Consider the following 21,886-nt stretch of genomic DNA (forward strand, 5'->3'; position numbering starts at 1 on the left):
CTCTAACCAACTGAGCTATGAAGCCACTGATGTTGGGAGCTGGTCAATTATGTGTTCATATGTTCTGGTGAAAAAGATGAATGTGATTGAAAAATCTTATATGATTTATTTCATATACATCTATCACGTAAAAAAACTTTACAACTATATTGTTATTTAATATGATAATCATTGCTGCAATCCGCCAACCTTCAAAAAGCGTTTTCGTTGACGTGGGAAAATAAAATGATTTCTTTTAAAAAAAAAAGCATCAGCACTACAAATGACAGAGGTTTTCCCTAAGTCCAAGTGTTGGAAATTATATTTAATACAACAATTAAAAAAACTGTTTGTTACGTCCGTCACAGTAAAAATAATGACACTGATAAAAAGAGTTTATGATACACTTTCTGCCTCCATTTGAGGGATAAATACTAGTTCTACGTACTTTTATAATAATAGCGGAGCTTCCGCGCGCGCGAAGCCCCATACTTATAGAAAATGGAAACCTATCGACGCCAGAAATTTGGTTATGACGTCAGGGTAGGGGTAAAAACTCAGTCGGATAGGGAGGGGAGTCCCAGACGTGTACGTTGCGTTTTATTTTGGCGCAAAATTAACCATTTTAGGGGCAACCATCGGAATTGTTCAGGTAAAAATCTAGATGAAGTTTCTTGTGTTTGACTTGCGGCAAAATTTTCGGAAATAAATTTTTAAGGCTTTAATTATTGCTTGGTCACGCTTTTGGTCGCACTCAAGGAACAACCTCTTCTCCCCCCTTACCTTAGTCAAAACTTTGACAGCTGAATTCATGCGTTAAAACGTATGCATTATTTAGAAAATTGTTTGCCGAGACTACCTGCCGACAATTGAACCCATTCAGGGGTAAGAATTCTTTCCAAGACTATTACTGTGATCGAATTTGATGGATAATTTTCTCTTTTTTATTTTAAAATCATTTTTATTTTATTTTAAAGCATATAAAGGATATAAATGGACGCCTCGCTTTAAGCCCTGGCTAAGTCTATATATTACTTTCCTAGGGGGGTCCTGCTCAGTTTTAATGATAGAACTTACCCAACTGTTGTGAGTGACACCACTGCCCACCAGAATCCCTCAGGAGAGCCTTCTGTAAATGCGGTTGAAAACGTTTTGTTTGTTCTGTGTTCCTGTTGCCAACCAAGAAATGCATTTTAATATTAGCCCGCGGCATATGCGACATCTCTGTCAATAATAAATAGCGTTTACTTCTGGAGACATAAGATGCGGAACGATGTGTTTTTTCTTTCGGCTAGAAATTCTTTCGGAATAATGTTTTTGCTGGGTAGGGGGCACTCTGAGGAAAATTTAGCATTAAGAGGCCAGTCAACAAAATACTATCTGAGAACTTCAATCCCCATCAACATCATGGCTAGGGCGAAATTCACCAGCCTATTTCTATGTATTTCATTCCCAGGACCTTGATGAGGATGAGAAGAAAGAAGAAATGGTTTGCGCCCAAAAGCCTGGAGATGTAGAGGAGAAAATTAAACAGGTAATGATTAGCTTACCAACAACCAAATAACTACTCCTGAAATGCCAGAAAGCAGTATAATACAAGCCAGTATTGGCCACTGTGAGGTAATAGAAGTCAATAACTGAGTACGTGATTCCGCCTCGCACTGTTTTGTGTTCACAATCAATGAGCAGCCCTGTGACGCAAACGCCCGAATAATTGTTACGTTTTCGATGCCATCAAGAGCTTCCTTAGCCTCAGAAAAAATGGGAAAAGCAAAATCCACCTTGTTGCTTTTAACTAAATCAACTAACTCGTCGGTGTTCTTAACAAACGTGGCCTGCAAATTGCACGGTAATTGTTCCCCAGGTCCCGTGCCGAAGCATGCAGTATTTATAAACCAAACTATTCGGTCGTACATAAATCCTCTCTCCGAGATTTTTGTTTTGTTCATCACATATGGTGGAAAGTCCAGTAGGGCAACGGTGTAATTACATTTCTGCTCGTTGGAACCGGGCTCCTCTAATTCTCGAGCTTTTCGATTTGCTCGATTGTCACGCACATGTCTAATTAGTCTGGACTGATGTAAGCTGCTGTAACTTTTACTGCTTATGACGGCAGTCAGTTCATATCCAAGCAGAAAACAAATGGCCAATCCAACAGCGATAGAATACATTGCAGTCGATGTCAGCCTCCTTCGTTTAAGACTCTGTGTTCAGCAGCAGTCAGTTTAATCTGAAAAAATAAGTGATTATCTATGTATTATATATTCTCATAAATTAGTGAGCTGTCAAGGTTGGGTTAAATTATATTGGCTTTATAAAGCTCAGTTCCTGTGAGTTTGGTCTTATTTGAGATGGATCGTAAATCAATTAAATCTTCTAAAAAGGTGATTTCCGTCCACGCTGCTGGGTCACTTCCTCAAGAAATTAGTGATATTTCAAATAACTCATTGTCACTTTCCTAAGTCCCTTACTCTTGTTGAGTTAATAATCTGTACGGGAAATGAAGGTAATAAGCGTAATCTTAATTGTTTCTGTAATTTAGTGCTTTTAGTATAGGTAATAGCATGATTTGTCGTGATATTTGGCATAAATACCACGAGTTATATTTCGTAATTGTTAGATGTAATTTCACGAGCCCTTAGGCAAGTGAAATTTGAAACAATTTTGAAATATCACAAGTGGTATTTATGCCAAATATCACGTACAAATCGTGCTATTATTTGTTTATACTACTATCCGCACAAGATTTGTAATTTTCACATGTACGTATTTCAAATTAAGCTGAAATACCATTGCTCTAAGCCAATCAAATTGCAAAAATTTCTCATGTAGCAGTATAAGAGATGTAATATCATTAGCGATCACCAAGGACTCTTGTTGGCTTGTCACCGGTCTGGGGAGGGGGAGGGGGGGGGGGGGGGGCTCAATAAACGAAGGACAGGGGTTCAATATCCATATTTCAGTTATTTTCGTATAATGCGCGGACCAATTTTTCAACTTCCGTGGAAAAGCTTTTTTCAGTTGTAATGTTTCCCGTTTCGTTTTTGTGGTTCATGACGAACTCGAGTACGAATAACAACAATATGCATCGATATTTGCATGACAGTGTAATACTTACAGTAACACAAAACATTGCAATCTTTAAAATTATAAGAAATCGACATTTTATGAAAATGTAATGAAGTGAACTTGGCCCAGTGCATATTTATGGCATAGCTGTCTCACTGTTGTTAAGTTACGTAGTCCTCACTGACATTTCCTTTTCTACAGTGAAAGAAAACGCACGTGCAAGAAGTATGCTTGCAGAACAGTTCCTTCACGATGATGATGCTTGGAATAGAAAGGATTCTAGGCATCACTTAGTTGTCGATTTAAAACTTATTACCTTTCATTTGTCTGAACTACTGCACCGATTTTATAATCATGATTATTGAATCTACTTAGACTGGGGAAACAGCAGGTAAAAAACGGCTCTATATACCCAATTTTTATTTTCTGATTGATGAACTTTACTAAATAGAGAGTATAAAGCTATTAAGTTTTATAATCATCGCTTAGACAATTTTTCCGTTATAATCTGTTTGCGTTACAACCCAGCACGGTACACTATTGACTTTGAAAAAGCAGAAGAACTCTAATGCCTGTAGAAAATTAGTGTATTTCCTGTTTAAGCAGTCTGACTAGAGAGAAACTATAATTTTCATATTTGCTTAGGCAAGTTTTTCCAATAACATTTAGTTGCGTTGTAGCCCCTTCACCCCACTGGAGAAAACATCAAAACTCTGATTATTTAACATTGTGCTAGATAGAATTAAAATTTTTTTACGGCCAAGGTCTTAGCAATGCACTTGAAGAAATACAAAAAGTGCCCTAGTCATTTTTCAGTTGTGGCTACCACAAGCCAGTTTCTCCTACAGATGTTTATTTAATTTGCGTTGCCCTTTCCGTGGGGTGTTTCATTATGTGCAGTCTACAGCGTCTTTTCAGACGGCGGCTTATCTAATTCTAGACTGATGTTGGTCACCTGCGTGAATAGGTGTTTTGAAAAATCCATTGAATGCGCGATTGGATCTGAATCTAAAGCTAAGCAAATTGCACAAACATAAGTGGGCGGTAATCAACATAGTCACAGCAAGACGAGTGCAGTCAGTGGGCGAATATTGGATTGCAGAAGGACCTGTTACGACAACAACATTCGAGAAAGAACTTAGAAACGGTGTATTGTCTGACTTGAGTAAAAAAGGATTCACCAGAACTGATTTGCTTTGTACTTTCAGGCTATAACATAAGAAAGAAGACAGAATATTTACTACTGCGGAGTACTTTATCCGCTGATGAGGTGTATAATTTCATATAATATAATGTGGCGGTTTCGATGCTTTATCGAAATATGTGACATATCATGGTAAACAAATCAACTTAGCGTGAATTCAGAAAGTTATCTTTGTTTGTCACAAAATAATAACAAATGACTGCAGTTCGTTTAGCAGTCACATTAGGAGCGTTGCCAAATTAATGCAAACATTGTCCGAGTTAAGTTTTAGTCCCAAATTTGTCAGGTGAGTCTCAGTAAGAATCATTTATGGGTTGAAGCCATACATCCATATATATCAACACATCAAGCGTTACTAATCTCACCCTTAAAGAAGGATTAAATGCAATATTGCATAAATCCTAATTCACGTATTAAAAAAAACATTGTTCTATACCCTTGGCCTCAGTTGTTCGAAAGCTGGATAACGCTATTAACCGGGTAAATCTCTCTCCAGTGGATAGTGCGATTGGTTTCCCTAATACTTATCCAGTGGATAGTGATTTGTCCAGTGGATAGCGCTATCCAACATTCAAACAACCGGGATCTGAAGTTGTAGGCAAACCTGTTAAAAATCTGCTGTAATCGATCGTTCTTTCGTCGTTTGAAATAAGGTAACAAATTTCGTACTTCAGCGAAATTGTTGCGAAGACTCAGTGCTAAATTTGCATGTGGAAAACAATGTAAGCGACTGTACGCAGATGAAGAACAATTCTATGTACTCTTGCCTTTTATGCTCTCACGGACAATGAATTCGCGGTTATGGATAATTGAAAACTCGTTAGACTGTTGAAAATTACCATAGTTTTGTTTTAGTTTCTTCGTACATTAGCGCGTTACGATTTCCGCTCATTAAACAGTCAATTAGGCTTAAAAACCTCGAGATATCGTAAACTTATGAACTGCTGCTTGTAGTTGGTAGAAAAGCAAAATACAACAAAAACTGGATAAAATCGTTGCTCCAACGAGTGTCGGGTCACTGTAGTTTATGTTTTGAAACTTAAATTAATTCCGCAGAACAGGTGACGTAACTATCGTTAACAGACACAATTACCAGCAAGTTGGAAATAATCTTCAAAGTCGCTAACTCGGTTGGAAAAAATTAAAATTTTCACTGTGCTAAATGTATTTTTTTGCCTGTTTGATTAGTATTACTCAACAGGGAACCGTGATGACCTTAACGTTTTATGTCAATAATCATCAGGTTGAAAAGTAACGGGAAATGTTTTCTTTTATCACCGTACATGATCGTCTTTCCCTTTTCTTGTTGCTTACTGTTTTACTACATCTATCTGTTTTACCAATAAGAATTAAGTCCGGCAGTTTTTATTTACTCATTTCCTAATTTCAGAAAGTTGTCAACTTCAATGTAAAGCTTGCCGTTTTCCATAAACCTGATTCTAAGTCTCTCTAGACTATTAAATGATAACCTGAAGCCTCAATTTGATGGCCAGGAGAAAGAATTAAACTGCAGCCTTATCTTAAATTGTTAGAAAAAGGAATATCTAATTAACTAGGCAAAGTTGCACTACGTGGCTTGTGAGTATTTCGATTTATGAAATATGTTTAGTAAACCTTTTCAAGTATGCACTATACAATATTCGGTCTGGTAATTGTCTACGGATTTAAAAAAGATTCGGTTTGACATATTTTCACATTTTTTCAGTTTACGAGTTTTCTGTATATTTATTTCCAGTCACAGATGTCTTCGATGTAATTGTAACTCTTCTCATATCTTAGAATTCTTCACATATTCAACTTCTGGGTTCTTGATAAAAGAAAATTAAAGTAATCTATCTTGCAAATGTTACAGTCATTCTAGGCATGTCCAGCGACATTTGTTATATGACTTTGTTTCTTTTAAGTCTTCTCAAATTTTAATTTCCCCGGGCTTTCATTTGCCCCGCGGCCTCAGCAGTTACCAGAGGAGTTTCTAAAGATTTTAGTGGACAAGATATTTTGTAACAATTCATTTTTTTTTATTGCTCCTGAAGTGTCAAGTGTTTTGACAGAAACGACACATATTGCTCCATGATGATGATGGCGTCTTTTTGAAAAATCAATCTATGAACAAAAATGTATACACATATAAATGATAAAGAAAAGTAATTGCCTGTGGTGATAAATTGGGTAATGTGGAAATGTGGTCGACCACATATTGAAATAACATAATCAATTTCATGGGAACGTCGCGCGTCATGGCAAGTGAAATGTACAACAACTCCGAATTTTTGTTACAAACGTGGAATGTTTTATGGAGTTATGGCTTGAACAGTCCATGTTTTCCTTTACAAAATGAAACATCATACGCTTGTTAGGTCATTTTAAGGTTAGACAACGCTTGAGGCAAAACAACTTTATTGTCGAGTCTGCAGTTAAGAAGAAAACACTAATGAGACTAATGAGAAATTAGGAGCACAATTTTTAATACCAATGTTTTAAATCAGACGACCTCAGAGGTCGGCAAATAAGAGAAACAAAAACGCCACGAGATCAAAATACATCAAAAATCATACTTAGTGTATATGAAGTGAATTTTTTTTACTTGTTGGCATGGCAGATTTTAGGGGATAAAATCAAATATTACTCTTCAAAAAATCAAACAAAAGCTATGGCTGAAAAACGATTTGCCATTAAAAATATACTTTTCACGTCTAAAAAAACCGCATTATTGCTAAAACTGAATAATGAGATATCCTTTTTGGATTTTTTTTTTCGAATGTAAGGCGATTCTTCAATAATAAATCCCAGTGCTACCTAATATAAAAAAAATTTGAAAACGGAAAACAATATCTCCTGTTTCCGGTTCGTACTTGGCAAATGACATGCCTCTGTCACGGTCTCTAGAATGAAGGTCAGGATTTTAGAAGAGCAGCAAGAAAATATATCATTAAAATTCTTAAGATGGTTATAAAGGCTTCACAGTATGTTTCCAATTAAAAAACTAATAACGTAAAGCTAGCTCAAAAACCTTTTCTAGGAAGCCATAAAAGGAGGCCTCATAAACATAAAAGGAGGCCTCATAATATTTATTTACTTCTTTTTTCATTCGTTTCTTTTCAGTCAGTTATTTATTATGACATTTGGTTTTGTTTGCAATATGTGTTAGAGCTGTTTTCTTTGCCCTCAACCAAATACTGATTAGTAACAAGATTCTGGTGGAAGTCTCTCACTCAAAGTTAATGCACTAATGCATAATACTTGAAAATACATTTTCCTTTCTTAGCCCTGAGGTGATTGATATCCTTGAGAACCAAAAAAATGCTTTTCAACGTGTAGTGCACATTTGCTTAGTATTTCGGTAAAATCGAAATTGCTTGCGCTGCATTTGAGGGTTAGATCCATGTAAACCAATGTCATTCTCTAAACCAAAAAAAAGTACCGTATTTCCTAGAATGATAGCCGGGGGCGATTATTCGAGGGAAGGCGATTATTAGTGCTATTATTTCAAATATTGCTTACTGGAAGTCGTGCCCTAAATGTTTTGTTTTATTATCCCAAATAATAAAAAAAATATCACATCAAAACTGAACATGGGCTTTTAAAGTGTTCCAATTTAGCTTGAATCGTCGCTGAGCAGTTTTGCTGGATCACATTCCACTTCAACTTGACAGAGAGGGGATAAACTGAGAACCAGATGATGGCGAGAGGGGTAGGGAGGGGGGGGCAATTATTCGAGGGAGGCAATTAATCGAAGGAGTACGGCTATTATTCGAGGAAATACGGTATATCACCATTTCGTTTTACGTCTTCTCTGAATGAATTAAATTGCTTCACATGCTTCACTTACGTCTGAAGTTAAAGACGTTTAAATAGGTTTGTGATTGCACTTTGAAGGTGATAATCTGCTAAAGGAATCTTATTATTATTATTATTTTTTCAACTTTTAGCTCATCATAAAAATAAAAAAATCGTTTACCACCCAAGACTTTATCGCCATAATAAACCTGTAAGTAAATATAGTTTTCATAACCTCAAAATAAGTTCACTGTTATGTTATTTTTGTTGTGATTTCGAACGTCTATCCCCTGAACATATACGCAGCCCTTCTAGAGCGAGCCGGGTCGGCGCCACACTATTTTAATGGAAGGGCATTTCCTTTTTACAATCTTCAACCGGAGTGAGTGACGATCAAATAATTAAATGGGTTATTATGTAGGATTACAATTGATAGAATCAGTAAAATAAAGCTAAAAAGCTGAGCGTCTAAATCCTACCTTAGTACTGTTAATAGTCGACAATAATAGCATTATCTCTTGACCAGAAATGTTTCTCAGATTTAGGTGCCATGCTATGTTTTTGACAGATACTTGATATTAGTAAAGGAATTGGCAACATATCGAACTTCCTTTTAACTGTTACATCAAGAACTTTTTTATGATCACCCAATTAAAATTTATTAAATATACTGGAAAGACTGATCATGACTGTAGAAAGAGTGGTGTTGCCATTATAATAATAGACGAGTTCTATTTTCAGTACAGACAATGGTTATCACGAGAGTGGAATTTAAGAAGTGAGGTATTCTTTACAAAGTACCGAGTTTCGCCCCTTGATACAAGATTTATTGAAGTGACCACGAAAATAAACATATCAGGAAATGCGTGCAGAATACTGAGACACATTATGCATCTGGATACACGTTATACTTTATAAAATATTAGCTTACCACAGTTACCCTGGTCCTTTGATTTCACGATGAAAAGCCATCCATTAAATTTAACGAGGGGCTCAAATCAAGTGAACTCGGGAACATGAAGGGAAGAATTATTTTTTAGACCTAAGCCTGAAGTGTTCAGTAATGACTTAATATTAAGAGGCAAACCAGTCGACGCCTAATTTCTAAATCGGCAGCTCAGTTATATTTTGATCTTCATGTGACCACTATCATAGTGTCGCACCTCGCATGAAAGAAAAATTTACTGTAGTGTCGTTCATTAAAAAACCGATTGCCAATTTGACTGATATACGGCGGGATAATGTGTTCCTACAAAGTAGTAAAACGTTATTTTACGTATATTCTGGTCTGGTCTTATTTGACTGCTAATAATATGCGCTCAGCGACCAAGACGAGTCAAAGTGACACATTACTATTAAGCTTTTCAAATGGCTTTATGGCCCAAAATAGACCCGTTATCAAATGAAAAAAAAACTGCATGTGCGCTGGCCATTTCTTTCCTAATACAGTTGTCATAATGATGCAAGAAACGGAAACGAAATACTTACAAATTGAGCGTCTCTTCGTTGATTTTTCGACCTTAAAACGGACAATGCCGAACTGCGATTAGAAAGTCATCCTTCAGACGCTGCAATCGTATCGCGTCTGCAAACACTGAAAAAGATTAAAAGAAAGCGATGATAATTTCATTTTTATAGTTGTCCCCGGGAAATAGACGATAGTAAACCTGTGACAAAAGATAGAACGTGATAGACGCGTCCCAGTGGTATTAAATAACATTGAATGATAAAAAAGCAAAACACTTGTGACCAAATTGAGGCCTTTTTTTCTCGACAGAGACGTTGCAGGATGTTGTTATTAATGTTTATAATAAAAGCAATCGAAAAACTTACGAGGCTGGCTAAACCTACCAACACCGCCAGTCTGCCAACTATGTATCACTACCCTCTATTTCGCATTAGGACGTATTTTTCTTAATAACTGAACCCATGTCAGAAATGATATCCTACCCATGTTAATGCGATGACAGGCATATATTTCTTGTATGACAAATATCCACTCATTTAGTCAGCTTGGGACAAATGCTTGGAAGATTCAAACACTTGGACAGCTAATTAGAATAGCTATCTAAATGGGCTTGTTGAAACGAAAATATTTATACTCCTTTTTCCTGTATCTTATTTTAAGCCGATTGACAAACTGAAAGTACGCACCTCACAAACTAAACCCCTAAGGATGTCTCTTGCAAATTTGTCAATCTTGAAAGCCACTCTCACGAAAATTTTCATTTTTGGGTTTTTGTAGCAGTACATCAATCAGAAAAAATAGTTACGGTCATGTAAGTACTGCTCGAAGAGTAAGTTCTGTGTGAAAGTGAGAGGTTTCCATTGCATGCATAAATCGCTTCTCCATGTGTTTACATGCAACCCAGTGAAAGAGAATCTGGGAGGTATGAGAGTTAGAGATCTAATTCACGGTTTTGAGACCATTACATCAAACGCGAAGCAGAGTGTTCTATCCAGTTTTCTTGACAAAACTCCGAAACGTGGATTAAAAAAGGTAGATCAGCTTCAGCGTATACGTATATGACGTGAAAAACATTGCGTTTGATTTTTGATATAGCTCCTTAAATTATCACTAATCGATCTTCAAAATTTGAGATATCCAATATCCGAGCCTCAATCAGGGTACAGATTTCCATTTATTTTCAGTCCTGCAGCCTGCATGAAAGGAACTAAACATGTTGAGACTTTGGCCCAACAATAAAATACTATTAACAGTAACTACTACGACTACGACTACCATTACCACTACTTGTAATTATCATTATCATTATCATTATCATTATCATTATCATTATCATTATCATTATCATTATCATTATCATTATCATTATCATTATTATTATTATTATTATTATTATTATTATTTTGCGTTATCTCCAGTTATAATTAATAATAATAAAAATTTTCCAAAAATGATCATGCAACTTTGCCTTAAGAACTTTGCAACTCCCCGGAGGAATCTATCGTCAAAACCGGGAGTTCCCCGGTTGGGCCCGGCAAGGCTTCGCAGGGCTGCTTTCTCTTAATGAATTTTATGTACTGACTTGGTATTGACTCCGAGTATTGTATTCCGGTTCCAGATTCCTGGTAACTTCTATGTTGTACACCAAAATGGCTTACGGTCTTTCATTTCCAGACTCGAGAAGTGGATTGTAGCGACCGATTTTAAAAGGTCGACTTCTCGTTGTCTAGGTATCGGATGAAACGCTGCGTGATGTGTTTGATATATTACGTCAATTGAACAATAGTCAGAAAAATTCAAGGCGTAAGATGGCTCGATGGGGTTTTTCAAGGTCAACACCTCCCTAGCTTGAACGCAAACTACGTCGCCATTAACAAAGATTTGGAAACGTTACAACCACCGCTGTATTAAATAAAGCTGAAAATTTGTTATGATCAGGGTTACAATGACATCTGAGTTGTCACAGAATCAAAGTAACGCCATTACCTATTTTACTTGCAGCCCTGGGAACATTTTTTTTTCCAAGATCGTGCACAGGAGCTTTTTTCTCCAGTAGCTGCCTCGATGTTCATGAAGTTTGCCCAAAATTTATGAGTCAGAGCGTTTACAAGATAGTTTGAGATGACAAGCATTTTTAAGGCTGGAAAGAAATATAGTAAAAACTTGACAATCTTGATGTTCAGCCGTTATCTATAGAAAACACTGGCAAAGCGCTTTTGAATTGAAATTTCGTCTCATAGTTTTTTTATTCTTTTTAAAAACGTGAGTGAAAGATCATGGGAATAGCTTCAGCCGATTACTAGAAAAAAGGATTTGAATAGTATGTATTGAAGCGCTTTGGTTAGCGGCTTTTGAATCATTTTCGTGTGCTTTAACAAATAAGCGAATAATTTTGAAACCAGGAGATAGATTTTTTAAAAATAATACATTTTATATGACCTTTGAGTTTGAAAATTATCGTTATCCACCTTTTGAACAACTTAGGCTTGATCAGGAACGTGAACTAATTATGTACGAAGCAACAGTAACTGGTGTAATCCGTGTTTTTTCAGTTCTTAAGAATACCACTTCATTTCTACCAATTAGCCTCTTAAAAATAGGCATTAACGATCCACTTATACAATCATGTTGTATGACCTTTCGATGGCAATCACTACAGTCGAGAAGACTTAGGACGGGGAAATTGTTATCAAAAGAATGTAAAGGGCTGGCAAGTTAGCGAATTTAAAGTAAGAAGAAGTTAAATTGATTAAATTTTGTCTGCTGCAATTACAGTTTCTCGTCCCATTTCATTAAGTATTACTCTTTTCAGACACCTTGCTCACTAACGCTAAATTTAACTTTACTCGGTAAGAATCGCTCAGTGTTCCATGCATGCAAAGATCATATGAGCTTTTGCAAGACACAACACTTAGGGTTTACTAACGCTGCTGTGATGACAGTCATTGTTTTACATTCTTGGTCAGTTAGTAGATTTCAAACGGTTGAGACGGATTTTAGCTAGTTAACTGCTTATGAAATCTCCTCCTTTCTTTGATTACATGACTGTTTTCTTGAAGAGCTAAAATGTCTTAACAGATTTGTCGTTGGAAGGATTTTCATTGACTGACAATTTCTATTCACATTTAAGGTAGCTACGTCATAATGTGTAGAATCGATGAGACATCAGTAGTACTAACTAAGGACTTCTAAATACCTTTCACCTTAAGGACAAAAATTTAGATGGACCCCGATTGTCGAAAACTGGATGCTATCCGTTTCAATTTTTTTTAGCTGGGAGCCTAGTTTCTAAAAAAAACTCACTGAAACCGTAGTTAGTGATTTGGTATTCTCATGTAGGTGTAATAGTACTTACCAATACTCCAGGCAGATTAGTCTCTTTTACTTAGGTTCGTTATCTGAATTATAAATGTTTTCTGAACCAGCTGCCAACCCCGGGATGCATTTATATGAAATATTGATTTCTCCTATTAACAGTTTTAAACTGAGATATCACATGAAAGGCTTTAATCCATAACTAGTATCCCTAGCCTGAAATGTATGATTTCACTTTTGATATTGAATTTATCCATATTGTACGTAACAAAAAGGAAGTTAGATGATCAAAGTATTAAATTACTTTCTTGGTCCCTTCGGCAAAATTCGTTTTAAAAAGCGAATTTTGAGAGACAAAACAATTTGTATTTATGTAGTTTGTGGTTTGAGAAAAAAGGTGCAATTTCATTTCTGAGGCAAAAATTAATCCAAAACAGTACTAAGTATGGAAATTGATTATTAATTTTCAGGTTACCTAAAAAAAGAAACGAAAAAGTAACCATACGACCTTCTTTTTTTTCAACCAAACCTCTAGAGTCCTTCTGTCGTGGTAATTTCTGGAATGATTTAGTCTTTATGGCGCTGCGAAAAAAAATCGTGCAATTTTGCTAAACTATTTTAATGACATCTCACACCTATTTCAAAAGGCTTAGTAATTAGGAAACGTCCCATAGTTAAAGATATTTCATTCGATTTTATCCGACTTGATTCGGCCGGATTGCAAATGGATTGAATGTTGTCACCCTTCGGGATTTGCATTTCAATTTTGACCCCAAAACTGACAAAATGATGAACGTCTGTTTTTAATATTCTCACAACTTAACGACATACTGGAGACTAATTGTTGAACATCCTATTTGTTCAGCGCTGTTTTCATAAATCGCTTTATATACTTTAGCAGTCCTTTAAATCATTTCGGTAGTCTCTTCAGGAGAGTCACAAATCTCTATTTAGTTCCCAGCGTGAAACGGAACCACGCAAAATAAATGCATATTTTTTTCAATTTGGGTGTTTCAAACGTAGTCATAGTTGTCGTAGTATCTAAAATAAAATGTGAGTTTGAACACGACAATTTAGTTTATAGTGATTTCGACTGTTTCCGTCAGGAAAATAAACTGAAACGAACTATTAAGTGTTATTTGTCTACGATCTTATGAGTTGCAGATCTTTTCATTTTCTAAATTATCAATATCAAACATGTGATTTTTTTTTTGTTTACTATGCTTTTTACTATTTCGTGGTAACATTTAGTATTTGTCCTAGTCTACCTAATTGATTAGTCTACCTAAATAAGCCCTACAATTTGCTGCTGATCCGAAACTTCCCCTCGTGGCAACAAGACATTACTTAATTTTCGGTTGAAAAGTAATCCACATGAATTATACATATGAAAGGGCTGTTTCGTGTGGCTTTCCTGAAAAGATTTCCATATCAATCTTGGCGAACAGTCGTTCAGTTGTCGCAAACGTTTTCCAAATTGTTCTTAAACCGCCTTTGGAAGTTCAAAGCCACTTTTTAAACTTCGGCCTTAAAATGTCTTTAAAACTAGATGTAGCACGGCATCATTCGAAAAGAACTTTAAACCAAACTTTATTTATAGTTTTCTTCCCCTTGTTTATCTTTAATCAGTCATCACTGCTTATTTTTGCACAAAATGTTTAGCATTTCTGCCTAAACTAAGACAATTTCAGCGTTCTGTTCTGAAGAACTTAGACAACCATTGTGGTCTCCCTAGAAATATGCTTCGCATAGATTCCTCGTTAATGCGATTGTTTTTCAAGAATGTTTGTTGTTGTGTTTACTTTGTTTTTGACCTAGAGAAAATCTCTCTTTTTACGAAATTAAAGTCTAAGTTCATTTTAAACTTAATATATATATGTTATATGGTAATAGTGGGTGCAACACACGGAATTGTTACTGGAGAAATTTAGCTCACTGAACGGCATAGAAGTAGCAACGTAAGTTATGCTCTATTAAAAAGGGAGAACATAAAGTGAGTTTAGTTTATTGTTAAGTCATGCTGATCACGACGGAATCTCGCAGTGTGTCGTGCGAGTCCATTGAAGCCTTCCTGTTTCAGCCATTAACTAATAATTAAATGCTACGACAGTCTACCATGCATGGTCAAGATAGAAAGATAATATAAATTAAGACCTCTTGTTTTGAAATACATAAACCACTCTGAAGTAATTGTTACGTGTTTGATTTCGACTCTTCTTCGCACTCATTATTGTTCATGTTTATCTGGAATGAAAAAGTATCATGCAGAAGAAAGCCCTCTATACTCACCATATATATATTTTAGACTGTAATGTGGAGTTTTCTCTGCTTGCATTTAACTGCCCCACTGTGAGACAGAGACTTTCTTGTTGTACTTTACACGGCTTGAACGTTTTATGCACGCAGGTTTAGTAGCTGTGACATTTCTAAATGTCTTAGGTGTCAAGAACTAAGTGAACGTGAGTGCACTGAATTGTTTTCCCTACTATCATTGGTTTATACCGCCAATACGACCTCGAAATAACAATTATCGCGATATGACAATAGTGATTTGCATATACATTCTCTCGAGTGATGTGGGTAATAAACTTAATCAAGTACACTTTGGCTTTGTCTCGAATATAGCTCACAGTTACACTGAGGAAGTCTTATATGTCAATGGAAGCTTAGCAGTTCATCAAGGACACACAAGTTGGATTGACAGTTTGGCAATCCAGCAAAAGTTTATTTGAAGTTTCATCTATCAAAGTATGACTTGAGAATCATTTCTCAATAATAGCTATAATTTTCATGAAATTAAGATAGGTATGTTCTCACACAACGGCCCCTGTTTGGAACTCCAGCGAATACTAACAACTCAACTGTATAGTTGAGGACAGAATGATGTTTTAATTGCATAATCCATCTCAGTTCTGGTGACTGATTTCGATTTTCAATTTGTGGTCGTCAAAAGTGAGATAAACTGAGTTTGTAATTATTCACACTTTTAAGTTAAAAAATTTACATAATTTCTATTCAATGTTTTTCTATTGAGTGAAGTCACTTAATGGTATATCCTCTTGACTGTAACATCGATAGCTGTGTTAGAATTCAATACACTTCCAATGCTAAGGAATTCAAGCGCAATTTTAAATGTTCGGGACTATTCAATTGTAGTACAGTATTTTGATCAAGGATTAAGACTGGTATACACACACCTGCTTAATACGGACACTTGCTATGACCCCCTCAGTTCCCGTATTAACGAAGTTTGACTGTACCTTGCTCGCTTACTGGCTGATTGATGTGGTTGTATTGCTACAGAATCTCTTATTTTGTAGTCACAAAGCATTTATTGGAGCAACTGTTGAAAATAACGACGATTGTTACAAAAGTTAAAAATTTTTGTAACACTCAAAGCCAGTGACTTGCAATATTAGGGCCATTTATACGAGGAAAAATAAGACGCGTCTTACATAAGACGCGTCTTAAATAAGGCGCGAACTGTACCATTTATACGAGCATGTCTTATCTTAAAGACGCGTCTTAGCTAAGCCGCGTCTTATTTTAGACGGAACGTGCCGTTTATACGGAAAGTTCGCGTCTTATTTAAGACGCGTCTTATGTATGACGCGTCTTATTTTTCCTCGTATAAATGGCCCTATTGTACGACTTATAAACCACCATAGCCTGACTTCACTTTGAGTTAAGAGACTGTATTAAGAGACTGCTGAATGCCTTTCAAGTAGATCTTGACTCGAGAGCTACATTTATCTAGCACCATTCAAGTGGTCACTACTAAATGCGGGCGTATATTTACAATTCCTACTACGAAATTTATTAGGAAATTTCATTTCTTTAACATTTTTGTTAGTTCAAGGAAATAGCCTATTAGGGTGAATTTCTAGCAGTGTATCATGTAGACCACGAGTAGTCCCCCATTTTTCCTCAGGGATAGGAGAGCGAGCAAAGTAACTCAAATACTCGGTTTTAAATACTCCTCTACTTTGATTATGTTAGATTAGGGATTTGTGTGAAGCACCACCCTTATGAATAGCCTGTTCTAGCTCGCTTCTCCTGCGCCGTCGCTGCTATCTAAACGACCGGAACAGGCTATCTTTTTGCAATCGGAGGTTGTTTAATTCTCCAAATAATGCTTTCAATGGCATTTGATTTGACTAGACAAATTTTCCTGACGTTAATTATAATGAAAAACTGGTTTAAGCTCTGACACTGTTAAGAAATCTATCTACGTAGATATCTATGCTGTCAACGAAGAATTAGTTTTAAGCCGAAGACTAAAGTAGAGCATCTTGACCTGAAAAAGAATCGTTATTGCATACCTCTTGCGTTTTCAACTCAATGTTATGGTCTTTGCCTCTTCAACACAATGATAACAGTGTTTTGTTTTATAGCGTTGGAACTTAGTGGATTGTAGACCAAATAAGAAAGCGAAGCTAGCTTAATTGCAGCAAGATACAATAGAGTTAAAGTACAATTTTAACAGCCACTTAATTAAACAGACTGACAATAGTCGACGCATAAAAGGTTTCAATTTTGACAGACCTATGTCTTCTGAGATACATACGCAGGTTAACCTAATTAAGGTTTCAAGATCTTGTAAAAAAAAGGCGGACATAGAACAATACATCAAGTCAAACGCATTTAATTGAACCTGTACTGCTTTGAAAACCTGTGGCTTTTTTTTAGTTTTCGGGAATTAATGCTTTCTCTTGGACAACAAAACGGCAGAGCGATGACCCCGTTCGGCCCTTCTTAGCGTATCCGTATGTTGACAAGCGCAAAGGTATTTTTAGTCAGTGGATTAACCTCGCGTCCACACGTATCCGATGGAAAGTGTCACCGAAATTAAGCGCCTCTTTGCAAACACCAGTTTTCCGCAGTTGTGTGGACGGAAGAAAACAGAAATTTTCAAAAACTGTGACGTCACAATATCTGATCTCGGGCCGAACAAGAATGTTTCATAGCCAACTTAACTTCTGAAAGACTTTCGTATATGTTCAGTTTCTATGTTAATTTAGTTAATTTTAACAATAAAACGTTTTAGTAAACTAAGGATGTATTGGCTTGTTAAACACTATTCTGGAATAAACACTTAGTGAACTCAGGAATAAACGTTCGATTGACCGGCTTTTCCATATGCGATGTATTCCAAACACTCTTCTTAGAGGAGCAGTTGCGTGGAATGCATTAAAACGGAATGATTATGACGCTGATTTTGCTACATTCATGGCTTTTCACATCAAAGGAACTGAAAATGGTGAACTTCAAAGGTGACTACAAAAGGCATTTTAACGAGAAAGGCCTCTGCACATTAGCACGTTTACTCAGTAACCTGGAAGGAACTCACATTTTCTTACAAGGAGGAAGAAGAGAAAACTATATTCGTTCATTACTACTAATACACGCCAGTACCAACAGCATCCCTGCGCTCTTTGAATAATATCAGTCCTTACATTCTGAAAACAGAACAATGTAGAAATCCACAATGTAGTAGGGTCAATGGAATGCACCTTGGAAGAGTGTCGGGGAACTGTGAACGCCCCCCCTACCCCCTCTGTTGATGCACTCAGAAAACATTTTTAGTACTTGATGAAGTGCTTAAAATCGCAATTGTGGTCTACATGGTGAATGTTTGCTAGGAAATAATTTGTAACGGCCAGGAATTTGAAGGGTTGATCAACTAGGTTTTAAAAGTTTCAACAGTGAGCAAAACGTCGGACTCCTGCTCCACTGACAAAGAATCTGCAATCCAGTACCTAATTAAAATGCTAATTTACGAAAGTAAAAAACGCCTTAAAGACGAGTTGTGTTCAAGTTGAAAGATTTTTGGATCAAATTTAGTCGGTTTAAGCTAAGGGAGTATCAGTCAAAAAAACTGCAGAAGTTCCTTGGATAATAGCATAATTGAACAAAGTAATATATCCCATGAGTATATCATCAAGCTCAAACGTTAAGAAGTAGCTAATTATTTTCTGTCTTGTCAATATTTGTTGTTGAAAGCTGCTTGAAGAATTATGAACACAGGATTATCAGGCAAAAATTGTTCGCATGAATTACTATCTATCAACCTATATAGCCTCAAGTATGCTCAGACGTTCTTAGTCAGAAAGGGAGAGACGCGAAGAAACGCTGTAAATTGCATACCAAATTACTGAAATATTATTGCATCTTTCAATTGAAAATAAAAATGAAAAAAAAAATTCCGTTATTCACCCACGGTGGTATTTATAGCGGTAATGCTAGTGGGGCCGAGCAAATGCTTGAAACAAAAAAATTAAATCAAATATAATGGGTTCAAGAATCTCAACTGGCCCTAGGCAAACCGGTTGTAATTATGTTGTAGTTAATTTTTTATCTCGGGTAATTTTTATTTTTCCTTTGTTTCAACTTCATTAGCATACATTACCATACCCAAAAACAAGAGAAAAACAAAAATTACCTGAGATAAAAAATTAACTACAACAGGTGTGATATTTATAACGGTGGTCGAAGATTTGAACTCGGGACTGCCGAGAACAAATTCAACTAGTGGGACTTCAACTCCGGGCCTCTAAATTGCAAGTCTAAGTCCAAGTCAAGCGCTCTAACCGCTCGGCCAAGGTGTTTTAAGAAAATCTTCAAGAAGGGAAACCAAAAACAGTTCGAGTTATCGGGGTAAATTTTAGTAAAATTTTGATCAAGGGAAAGGAAATTTAGTTCGAGTTAGGCGGGGAATTCGAGTTATCCGAGTTCGAGTTATCGAGGTTCTACTCTACATCTTTTGAGCTTTGCATTATCTAATGTATTCATTTTTTTTAGTGACCAAAAAAAAAACGTTTTTAAAAAACAGTTTGACGAAATGAAGGTTACCTTTCTCTCTGAAAGCTCTCTGAAAAATGCATTGATCCACTTGCTTTTTTTTCATCAAATAATATTTGGACAGTGCATGTGGTAACACAAATACGCAGCAGCTGACTGCCTGGTTAAAGAAACATTTCCAATATATATTTTTTCTTTTAGTTTGTGTTAATCCTAAACCATTAATTCTGAAGTTTCCGACAGGGGTTTGCCAGAGGTTTGGCTTAAGATCTGCAATCAAAGTCGCTATGGGCTCTAAGGGAATGCTCTCAAAAATTTTGAATTCTATAATCTCTGAAATGCTGTTTTTCAGTATTTTTCTTTAGGTTTTTTTTCAGAAAAAAATTAACCTCGTACAAATGGGATCACTGTTTTTGCAACTTAACGCCTTATGATATATAATCATTAAAATACGTCACTGGTGTCTTGAATGTAGTTGTTTTATCCTTGGAAAGCAAAGAATTATTTTAGAAAGCAGTAGGTAATACCTAAATTCAATGCTTTACTCTTTATGTAAACCGATCAATTTCACCACGTTTTAATAAAAATGACAAATGAAATGTACACAATAAATGTAAATAATTTCTATACCTTAATGAAAAAATGTTTTTTTTTGTATTCGTGTATTTGTCTACAGTAGAAGCGGAATTCACGATTCTCGAAGTTTATAGCGCCTATTTCAGTTTCCAAACAGATCGACGTGTAAAAGGCGGACAGAATGTTTACTGAATGACTTTTTGGACGAGTACGGTATTGAAAATTGAATTCTCATCGTTTTCACTAGGAATATTGGCAATAAAAGGTTCTTAAAATTTTGCACCAATAATGTTGACAACGATGGTCAGTTTTACACATATTTAATATGGCAGGCAGTTTTTTGGCGCGTTTACTGGTCAGTTAATAAAACTAGGTGGTTATATGTATATGACAAAATCAATCACTCGATGTCAGAAGACCTGAATGTTGGCGGAGTATTTAAAAAAGAGAACTTAAATTTTCTTTGATAAATGATTTAAATATAACAAAAAAAAGCTGGAGTAATGGTATATTTTGGAGGGACCTTAGATTTCTATGATGTACAAATACTTTTTGCGTAAACTCATTTTCGTTCTTGACTGTACGACAACTATGGCTGAACTAGTGATCTGCCTGGCAATTGATGGATTGATTGCCTTGTTGAGCGACTGCTGTTAAAGATCGTCCATTCACTAAAGAGGTCTTGATAAGGGAGTAATTTTGTGAGTACCCCTTAATAAAGGTCTTGAAAACTCTTCGTTGGACGTTGCCTATTCATTTTGCTTGACCTGTTTGGCCTCGCTTACCTTGATTACGTTGGCCTGGTACTTCTTGGGCTCGGGTCCTTTGCTGGCACAAAGTATGTTTTTGAACTTAAAACATATTTTTTAAAAAAATTCGTTTTCTTGAATCACTCACTTTCTGAATTAAGGCGAATTTGAATCAAGCAATATTAGTTAAAAACATGTTATTTCTGACGAATGAGCCCGCAAAGAAGGCATAAATAAATTTTTTGACTGCACGAGATACAACAGGGCCTGGGTACTAGACCGAGAGCACCCTCGGTAGCCATACCGGGGTTATATATGGGTTTAGCATATACACACTCAGTGATCTTAGTAATTCAAGCAATCTGATTGGTTAGCTATCTCGGACTATGACGTTATATTCACCGCGCTAGGCGGTGAATATAAAGCAGAACAAAATCGCTCTCGTGAACTGGGTGTTTCGCCAAAGTTTCATAGTAAAGCCTTTTTGAAAATACACGAATATCCAAGTGCCGATGACTTTGAAGGCAAGGAAAGACTTCATGGTGTTTAAACAGCGTGATCTATTGTGAAGTGGTTTACTGTAGCTGACTTTTTTTTTGTTTAGCACTACAGAGGAAAACCAGGTCGCTCTGTCACTGTTTTGTGATTTCGGGATTTTGCCTATAAATAGAAGTTAATTTATGGAGTAAAGAGGAAGACAAATATTTTCGAAAATTGTACGTGCCAGTAAGTTAACAAGGCAAAGAACATTGGAGATAAACAACGCTCACCTTGATCGTAGCTGCTGTTGACAGCATTTGCCAGAAGCGACAAAGAAAACTTTCTCATTCACGGTGAGTTGACAGAAACAAATAAAGCTCTACTTTTCTTCTCAGAATTGGGTAGTAATTTAAATTTTCAGCGTTTTCTTTTAAACTGTTGATTTTAAAGCTTACAAAAGTTGATACA

General features: G+C 36.1%; 1 protein-coding gene across 2 annotated transcripts in view; it reads right to left on the reverse strand.

Annotated features, from left to right (window-relative positions):
• The window catches only part of LOC140952185 (uncharacterized), a 44,244-nt gene that overhangs the window by 12,947 nt on the left and 9,411 nt on the right, over positions 1-21,886 (reverse strand). Inside the window, exons 1-4 of one of the 2 annotated variants that reach the window (XM_073401606.1) lie at positions 9,863-9,893; positions 9,518-9,623; positions 1,530-2,209; positions 1,057-1,148 (exon numbers count right to left, since the gene is read on the reverse strand). In XM_073401606.1, the coding sequence (XP_073257707.1) occupies positions 1,057-1,148; positions 1,530-2,150 (713 nt within the window). In that variant the 5' untranslated portion in view covers positions 2,151-2,209; positions 9,518-9,623; positions 9,863-9,893. Of the gene's footprint in view, positions 1-1,056; positions 1,149-1,529; positions 2,210-9,517; positions 9,624-9,862; positions 9,894-21,886 lie in introns of those variants that run through there. The other variant, XM_073401607.1, reaches the window with a different exon arrangement.

Source organism: Porites lutea, chromosome 11 (assembly GCF_958299795.1).
Source record: "Porites lutea chromosome 11, jaPorLute2.1, whole genome shotgun sequence".
In the NCBI taxonomy this organism is placed as follows: Eukaryota; Metazoa; Cnidaria; class Anthozoa; order Scleractinia; family Poritidae; genus Porites; species Porites lutea.